This window comes from Lygodium microphyllum, chromosome 8 (genome assembly GCF_053477565.2).
Source record: "Lygodium microphyllum isolate KBCC chromosome 8, Lygodium_microphyllum_v1.1.10, whole genome shotgun sequence".
Classification (NCBI taxonomy): domain Eukaryota; kingdom Viridiplantae; phylum Streptophyta; class Polypodiopsida; order Schizaeales; family Lygodiaceae; genus Lygodium; species Lygodium microphyllum.
Window position 1 is genome coordinate 57,008,097 of NC_141142.1, and position 10,055 is coordinate 57,018,151.

Genomic DNA, 10,055 nt, shown 5'->3' on the forward strand with positions numbered 1-10,055 from the left:
AGTCAAATTGAGTCTCTACTAAGGAGCAAGCAGTTAGTGGTTGGTAATTTCAATTACTCCATGACTGTTACATTAAAGTTCTAGTGACAATCGGCTCTATGGTCTCATGTACATATCTGAGTTCCAACCTCGATTGCTGGGCTTGCTAGATGTTGGCATGAGCACGTCACGCAGTGGTCAAAACTCTTAAAAATTATGTTCTGGACAACCTCACAGAGTAGTAGGTTTGCCTATCCAAGTCCTAAACTTGACCATTGTTTGAGTGGACTTTGTGATCATCTAAGTGATCAAAGACTCAGACTCGAATGAGTGGTGCTCCTCTGAGTGTCTGAGTGAGCTTGTTCAAGTTTGAGTATCTAAGGGGACTTGTCCCAATGTCAGAGTGTCCAAGTGGACTGTTTGAGTGTAAGTGTTTGAGTGGACTTGTGCAAGTTCGAGTGGGACTAAAGTTACTTAGGTGTTCGAGGGCCGTCTTCCCAATCTTGGGGATGCCATTTGAGGAGCATAGGACAAAACATACCAAATGTCAACAAATTGATTGAAACATTTAAATGCACTACTTATTGTTGCATTCAGGGTTTTGACTTCATTCAATAAACATTAGGGAAGACTCAAAGCATATCTCAAACACAATAATACAATGACACCACAGATTGATGTTACTACTGACTACTTGACTTGGGGCCCTCTCTCTTCTCTCAATAGCTCTCTCTCTCTCTCAATCTCCAAGTGTCCAAATTTGATCTCCCTTCCCCCTTTCTCACCTTTTCTTACTATCTATCTTCCTTTGCAAATATTCAAAATCTTTTTTCCTTCTTTCTCTATTCACCTATTTTCTAGTTGTTACAATGACATATTTTAGTCCTTTCCATCTTATTTCCCAAACCTTAATGCATTTTACTAATGTAAAACAACGTAGCATTGATCTAACTAATGCTCTGAAATCTTCCAACACCTAAACTATCAAGAAAAGAAGATCAAACACTCTCTTACTCCATCACTTGCTACCTAAATCAAGGAGACTTTTGTGGATGAACTCAAGCACTCAAGCTCATTTTGGACCATGTAAGCACTGAAGATTGAATCCATTGATCCTCACGAGCACACTACCAAGAGCCATGTACTACTTATTTCTTTAAGCATTTCAAGCCGAGAGCTATGGCTACCTCTCACATAGTTGTGCATACTCTCTCACCCACAAGTGTAGTGAGCTTACCTTTGAATCTGATCAACTCCCCTCCTCCCATATATCCTTTGTTAGCTCGATGATCCAAGATATGCTTTCAAGCAAGCTCTGTCTCAAAGCTCCAAGCTTCAAGCTTCATTGCCACGTACACGAGAAAACATAAGAGAAAAAGAATAAGATGAAGAGAGGAGAAGAAGAGCTTCTCCACAATCCCTCATTCTCTCACATACACACTCCCCCTCTTTCACACCATCTCTCTCTCTCTCTCTCTCTCTCTCTCTCTCTCTCTCTCTCTCTCTAATACATAAGAATGAAGCAAGAAGCAAGAAATAAGAAGAGAGAAACTTTTTGCCACACAACAAGAATGAGCTTTTTCATTCACTCTTTGACTTTTCTAAACCCTCTATATCGTCCTTGGGAGTCATTCCCTTTTGATTCAACCTTTGTCCATTCCTCAACTATTTTTTCTCATTCTTTTCTATTATCAAGGCCTTACTAATTTATATGATGCCATAACATGTTGGTACTATATTCTTACTCAAGTTGATCCCTAATGGCTAACAAAATGGTAAACAAAGATGTCGGATTGTATATTACGGTGGCACATAATTGGAAATCTCTATCACTCTTGTGTTGATACCAATGCTAATGGATTGCTTGGAAATTATTTGAAGGAGGGCTTACTCATCATTGTTGGAAACTTCCACGTAGCTATCGATGGTTGCAGAATGCATGTCCCTCTATAATACACAAATATATATAGGCACAAGAATGTGGTAAGGATATTATAAAACCATGATTAAGACTGATCATTAACAAGTCCTATCCTATCCTAGCTTAGCTTCTACATGTTGGAATGCTCAAGCATGCCAAAAAACTCCATGTATAACATTCCGATCCTTGTCCACCATGATTGCAATAGGCAAAGAAGTGCTATCAGTCTAGTCTAGTTAGTTCATGTGTGAGACATGGCTATGCTTGACATTACTTGGTATTTTAGGCACATTTTGGGCCTATTTATTTAGTGGCTCCTCTTCCTTTCATTGAGTCATCATCATTCTTTAGGTGGTCTTCATGTTGGAGAGACGAGCCAGTGCCGGTGCTCACATAGCTAGTAACTCACTATTGTATGCATCATTCTCATGTTTGGTATGTGGATTTGATTTCCCGAGCATCTCTTTGATTTCTCTTTCTTTGCAATTTTTTTTTTGTTTTTTCATATTGTATCTAGTAGTTTATTTTTACACTCATCTATGCTTTCGTTTTGTTGTACCACTTTTGATATGGTATTATATTATAGGATCTCAGTTCCTACTGTGATTTCTCTACTCATTACAAGTCTTTCTTCCCCCTACTGATCACGCCTACATTTTTTAGATGACCAACCTATTATTTTAGCTTGCGCTTGGATTTAGCCTATAATCTCAATAGTTTACTACATTAAATGCTCAACCAGTCTTTGTTTTTCATTTTCTACCCTTCAGATGGCTAGACAATAGTTTGAACATGCCGTTTTTGTTGTCTTTTGTAGTTATTGCCTGATTTTTCCTCATTTTATAGCAGTTGGCATTTGTTTTTTATCATTTTTTTGGTTACACTACATGTGAATTGTCATTTCATGAAGTCTTTGCTATTGGTTTGGTTGTATTCCCTCTTCTTATACCCTCTCTCCTCCATCTTCTCTTCTTTCCCTCTCCAAATGGCTCTTGCGTACACTTCTACGAATGATAAGTTACATGGACTTGACTATCTTTTCTGGAGTGTTGTAATTAAAGCTTGGTTTATGCATAAGTGGATTTGGTATATTGCGTGTGGAGCTATTCCTCTTATTAAGCTTAGTCTTAGCATTTCCCTTGATTTTAATTTCTTGTATTTGTATATTTGCTTCAGGAACATGACTGGCAGATTGCGATGATGCATCTACGTATATGAAAATGACAATGAACTCTAGCTTCAACAATGTTGAGGTGATGAGTAGAATGCATGGCCTAGAGGAAAATTTTGTATAGCCATATCTACTTTATAAAAGAAAATGAGATAATCTTTGTATAGGTGCAAATATAAAACATCCTGCTTTTAGTTACATCTTCATGCAAATAATTATGGAACTTAGTTGTGGATATATCTATCCTTTTTAGCTACAAGTTAAACTCATATTATTTGGCTTTTTTTAAGACTTAATATTAACTAACTAAAAAATTCTGTGTGATTATTTCTTGTTATCTTTAGATTTTGTGTGTGTGTGTGTATGTGCATTTCTTATTGATACACTTTGTAGAAATAGTGGAGACAATTATTTAAGATGAATTAGATACAAAAGATACAATGATATAGTCTAATGTTATCACTAAAAGACAAGACTGAGATCAATATCGTAATGTATGAGAGCTCAAAGATAGTATTATGATGGTGAAATTTCATATTCTTCTATTTCTATTTTAGCTTTCATGTTTAAAAATCCACAAGGCTCACTTCTCACTCACTTTGAAAAGTAGGCTTGAGCAACGAGCTTACTAGCACATGTAGACCATAGCTTGTGAATTTTAGGCAATGCCAAAATGTGTTAAAACTTTCTAGGATCACTTTCTTTTTAATGAAAGCTTGGAAGTTTGGGATCTTATATGTTATGGGGTTGTTTTAATGAGTTGACCAAGTTTAGAATGTATTTTTAGTTCAGCAAACATTTGGTCGCACATTGTGCCCGCTTGTCATATATTCTTTAGATGCGACCTTCATGGTGTTCAGTGGTGAGAACCATTAATATGCTTGCACCCTTCCATAGAATAGCTTGAAGTTGTTCCTTAGCTAGTTCGTGATCAATTCTATGACAGAGCTAGTTTTTTGTATCTATTACATAAGGATTTGTTAAATTCTTTTATGAAAAAAATAAAGTTACACTAAGGGATTCCTAAATTATAGTAAAAAGTCATAGAAGGGTCAAGAAAATATCGCAAAATAGGTTTTGTATGTATATATAAAACATGCCATGAATGCACATGATATAGAGGATTTATAACTCAGTGACAGACGCGAGTGTTGAATCTCCATATTATCTACCTCAAAAGAGCATCCCTCTTCTTATATTCCCATATTACAAATCAGCCATCATTTATTTTGCAGAAGTAGCCATCTTGGATCTCAATAGTAGCACAATTGTAGCCTGTAGACATGGAAACACAATAGTGCTTTTGTTGATTTCCATAATGATAGTTTGATCATCTTTATGCTTACACTGTGCTGGCTCTCTACTTGTGGATGATGGTCTGCAAGTATTTCTAAAGAACCTCCCTTATGGTGGAAGTAAATACCTGGAATGTGAGGTTGTACAATGCATGAGAAGCCCAAGCTGATTTTGTTGCAACACTCCCTTTGTCTTGCTTTCAAAAGACATTGTCTACCCTTTTGTTGATTATTTACTGTAATCACTGGTTCTCTTTTTATCATCCTCTTTTCACGATTTGGCCACATTCTATACCATGGTTTTCTTCTCGATGTAGGTCCAGAATATCATTTGTCTTCCTTGAAAGATAGTAGCAACCCCTACTCAAGGTTCTCATGGGCCCACCATAATTTGTTCCTTCTTTGCTTCTCTAGGAGTAGGTCCCCCCTATTTGTTTTGTTTAGGTACTTGTGGCTTGATGATTCATAGTTGAATTATCATACAACTAGCAAGAGGTTGACAAACTATTGAAGCTTCAATTGAGAAACATATACCTTAGTTATTTATATATTAGTAGAAACATGCAAAAAATTGACTATTGAATACATTGGTGGCAGATTGAGGGGCAACTATACCAATAGAATTTCCCACTTCTCATGTCCTTTCTTCCTAGAAAATTAAAGTAGATCCAAGTACACATAACCTACCTTCAATAAACGCGACTGCCTTTCAGGTCTCCGTTAGTACATGCAATTCTATGGGATTTGTTTTACCTCCTAACACTATAATATTAAAGTGATTGAGGTACTCTTCAAAAAACACATACGCACAAGTCGTCCAAAAGCTCACATGCCATAACTAGAATCAAACTCTGTTCCTATTTTGTGTGCAACCATTTTTTTTCTCTATGATGTATTTTGATTGGTGTAATTCAATTCTCTTTGTGGCATCTTTGATAATTGCATCATGTGAGATGTATTCTCATCACTATATTCGAATTATACCTTTTATAATTGTAAGTTGGATAAGATTTTAGCCCCTACAAGACAACAAGTGTGATTTGTGAGTAGACTTGGAATGGTTCTCTCTATGATCTTGGTTAGACATACTAGGTTATGAATAGACTTGGAATGGTGCTCTCTTGGTTGGATGTACTAGGTTATGGATGTAAAGAGGGAAAGCTAACTTGTGGACCTCATCACCTTGAGAAAAATTGGTACCTTAGGAAGGTTTCATGAACATCAATACAAACAAACACCTTAGAATACATAAACCAAAAGCAATAAAAGGTAGATCAAACATGATTTGGGCACTTTTTCTTTGAAATTTGTCTGGATACCTGCATGCATTTGATCGGTGCTGCCAATGGCTAGCCACTCTTTTTTGTGTACCACAAAAAACTATCCAAACACCTCTTCCTTATCAAAGTCAACAACACTAAGATAGTTCTATCCCCCATTTGATAATTGCTACCTCAATTAATAGCTTTGTTGCACACATTTGTTCCCAAATGAATATAAAATGGCCCTTAGTCATTCTAGAGCATCAATCCAAATGGCAAATTTTTTTGTCTTAATTTTATGCTTAGATCCCTTACGAATTACATGGACATCGCTAAAAAATGGATGTTTGCTAACATCGTCCCTCTAGACTGGGTTGTGATAAAGAAGAAAAAGGTGAGTTCTTGTCTATGGCTAAGGCCCCAACCCACACTTATAACTCCAGCCTTACATTCATTTGGAGAATTATTCTATCACCCTGACTATCAGCTAAACCATCACAATGGAGCTATGTTGCATTGTATTTTGTATTTTTCTTTTCATGGTTATAATAGTCATAGAGTGTAACTCCAACTTTTTAGGGGCCTCTAAAAGTTAGTCCTCCATAAGAGGCCCTACTAGGAGATCCCAAGGTTGTTGAGTTATCTAGAGTATACAACGTATGTATCCTGCCATTTTAAGAAATACAAAAGGAAAATTATGGCTCATTGGACACTTATTATCACTATGGCAATCAAAGGGAAGCACTATCTTGCTCATTTAAAGAAGCGATACAAATACCAACATTTTCTACTAATAAGAGCAATAGGATATCTCAAAAAAATCAGATCATTTTAACCATCTAGGTCATTAGTCCAAACACTACAACAATTCAAAAGGTTGATTGTTTCTCACCAAAGGCTCATAGGGTGCTAGACTAAGATTATGTTTACATTGGCATGTCCAAGCTTGCAAGGGTGAGTATTTTACTATTGCTCTTAAATTAACCATGAGCTATAGACCAATTCACACAAGGCATGCATGAAAACCTATAAGGTTTTTAATCCAAACATGTTCTTGTATACACTTATATAGGGAATTTTTACATAACTTAAGAAATAGTCTATAGTGACCTTTAATTCCCTACTATTAGATGTGGGGAATGTCATTCCCTAGTTGTATATATGGAATACATGCATACAAACATAGGAAATATTGCAACATTTCCTACATTTTACAAGATTTCCTATATAGGGATTGACTAAAAGTCCCTTGTGTATAACTCTAGTGGTGCAGCGTAGGAGCGAGATCAAAGCGAGAGAACGAGATTTCACCAACATTAATCTACATAGACCCGACCAGCGACACATCGTCCATTCCATTCCACCTGATCAGCAGGAATGAGAACTCATATCCATCTATGAAGCCAGGTAATGAGCAGGATTGATATTCGATTTTAGAAAGAATGTCAGAACTTTTCTTTCTTTGGAAATAATATTCTGTTTACATGAAGGAGGACAAGGCTCCACCGACAATTCCGCAGAGACTCTGAGAAGCCAGTAAGGTGTGCAATGAATTAGGGAGTCTAGGTGCATTGGTGCGGTGCGACACCAAGCCTAGCACCGGCTGCGTCGTAGAGAATGCGGAAGCCTTGCTGTTGGACGTTGCCGATGATGGAGAAGGACATGGCATCAGGGGCAGGGGCGAACGCGAGACATAGCTTCCTCGTGGACGGGGGGCTTCCGTCCGCGGTGCTCGCCCAGTCGTCCAGCCAGACGAGGACATTGGAGGGAGGTAGCTCGAGGTCGAGGCCACCTGCAAAGTGAAGCACGACGCGTGGAATAGGGAGAGGCTGATCGTGCTGACGTTGAGCACGTAGCTGGATGTGGGTGGTGTCGAAGCAGGTGTCGAGGAAGGATCCACTGTCAACAGGCGACGGGTGGCCAAGGTGGGGCGCGGCTTCACGGACAAAGGCGGTGCGAAGAGCCGCATAAGCAGCAGGGGGAAGGCGGGAGATGGCGACTTCGGAGTCGAGGATGACACCGCCACCGCCGGTGCGACTGTCGATTTGGAAGGCGGAGGGGGCGATGGGGAGGAGGGAGGAGCCAACGGTGATGCCGGTGAGAGAGACGTAGTAGAAGGTCCGGAGAGCGGGATCGGGGTGAAGGAGAAGTGGTGTATAGCGGAGACCAAGTAGAGCTGCTGGGCTAATTGCTGCTGATCCAAGTACGAGGCTACCTGTAGCCGCGGCCCTTGCAACTGATGGGCCTATAAGAGTTGAGGGTAGCCGTCTGGGAGGGAGGCAGTAGGAGAAGGTGGGTCTGTGATTGCGATCCGCGCTGAGCTGCGACGCAAGGGCGAGTGGGCCGCGTGCAAGACCTACGATTCCCGCCGCACCTCCAAAGATGCCCGTGTTGTCGTGGCCGCAGCCCAGCAGCACTTCAACGGCCTGCTTGCTGTTGTTGTTCAAGCCAGTGATGGCCTCCATGACCAAGCTTCCTGCGGTGGAAGAGCCGTCTGCATAGTCCACCTTGTAGGCGCAGTTGGAAGTGCCCGCATAGCATGAGCCAACGAGCCCTGTCGTGAGTCGGCGATGGCACACAGGCGACTTGCAGGAGACGTTGCGCAGGGTGGCAGAGGCGGAGGGGTCGAAGAGGGAAGGGTCCACCTGCGGGATGCACGACTTGCCGCCGCAGGGCTTGCACTGGATCCACGACAGCTCACTGCCCGTGTCGAGGGACATGTAATTATGGTAGCCCCCGCCCAACGCAAGCCTGACGAAATAATCCCCACTTCCCGAGAGTTTCAAGGCAGGTACCACCTCAGCTAGCTGCTGGCGCGCTGCGGTGGCAGCACCGCCTACAAGAATACCCAGGAGGGACTGAACACGGGCCTCGTCCCTTTCCAGGCGCTTACAGCCATGGTCCACCCCATATTCAACAACTGCTGCGCCGCGCTTAGCACATTCCTCGTGCACATCGCTCCTGTGAAGGATGTCCATCTGGAGCCCCACATAATTATGGTCCGGTCCGATGTCAGCCGCACCCGCGATGTTATCAATGTGCGGGTTGATGATGATCGTATAGACCTGGAATAGGAGGACCACCAGCGCCTGCACATGCAGGCCCGCCTTGCAGATCGACATGATGATGATAAGCTTGCCTTCACTTACTGCTTTGACGAATGATGTCTCTGGTCAAGTGATGTGTACATGCTCCACCTGCGGATGGACCGACTACTGATCATATATATCTTGCCCAACCAACCGACGTCACCCGGCAGTTCGCAAGCTAGTCTTCAAGTTTGCCTTCCGGTTCCAACGCATGCACGTAGCTTTGTAATCCGCGAAACTAGCTCTATAGACAGGGGCTCGGTTGCTAGGTATCTTGGCTGCTGCTGCACGGTGTTTATATCTGAAGCCCAAAATGGGCGTCATGGCCATTTTGGGCATCAAACGACACCTAAAAACTTGGGGAAAGGTGTCAAGATGAAGTCTAAGAATTAAGGTCAAGGTTGCAGCTGAAGTCTAATAATGTTAGGTAAGGCACTGTCACCATACACATTTGTACATACATGTAGAATGAAAATGAAGTGAGAAGACACACAAGCATAATTCCCATGCTCAATCACTTTTTTTAGCATTGATTTGAAAGCTTGGTCATGACTCATCATAGAATTAAGCCTTAGAATTCGCAATGAGTGGGATCCAGAACCACTTTCAAATCTATAAGGCTATATAGTCTAGCCTAAATATCTAAGGCATTAATTTAAATATTCAAATTTACAATTTTTAATAGTTGTGTTTACCCTTGAACTGCGATCCACTTGATTGCTCACTTATTTTCCCTATCAATCCGTAATTTATTTTTTCCCACCATAGAAAATTTTGAACGACCCAAACTCAAATCATGCTCAATGCATTTTCAACACTTGCGTGCACTTCTTCAGCTTGCGAGATTTGGTGTCACTAGTCAATGAACAGCTACATCCTCAATCAAGATCCAACAAGCTCGACAACGAGCGTTGATTCAGGTTTATTCTTGAACATGTAATATGTTTAATATACAAAAATGAAGCTTGATGATTAACTAAGTTCCTTGTTCAGTTTACTTTCACACAAAGGAAGTTTGAGCGTTGTTTGTCACTTGCATACGATAAGTGTAAAAAACCAATGTTGTTTGTGTTGTAGGGATGAGCATGGATCGATGGAAATGAGGAAGGTCATGGCGAGAAGGTGTAGTGATGGGGGTATGCAATTTTGGCAGGTGTGGTGGATGAGGAGCTAGAAGAAGAAGAGGTATATTAGTTCATGATGCTTGTAGTGTGCCTACTACTCATGGGATGATGTAGTAGATATTCACATCAATATAAAGCATGTTTCCTTCCTTTTGAAGCTACAAGTTACTGTGTTTCTTAAGTCATTTGTCTACTCCATATTAAGATATGGAGC

The 10,055-nt window shown here is 40.7% G+C and overlaps 1 protein-coding gene across 1 annotated transcript; it reads right to left on the minus strand.

Moving 5' to 3' along the window:
* Positions 1–7,190: 7,190 nt before the first annotated feature.
* Positions 7,191–8,606, minus strand: LOC148032322 (aspartyl protease family protein 2-like). The gene has a single exon (XM_087683916.1). The coding sequence runs from the start codon at positions 8,604–8,606 to the stop codon at positions 7,191–7,193; it is 1,416 nt and encodes a 471-aa protein (XP_087540042.1).
* Positions 8,607–10,055: the final 1,449 nt, after the last annotated feature.

Excerpts from the sequence above, each read along its gene's own strand:
- LOC148032322 (XM_087683916.1), bottom strand. The coding sequence starts at position 8,606 with ATGGACATCCTTCACAGGAGCGATGTGCACGAGGAATGTGCTAAGCGC.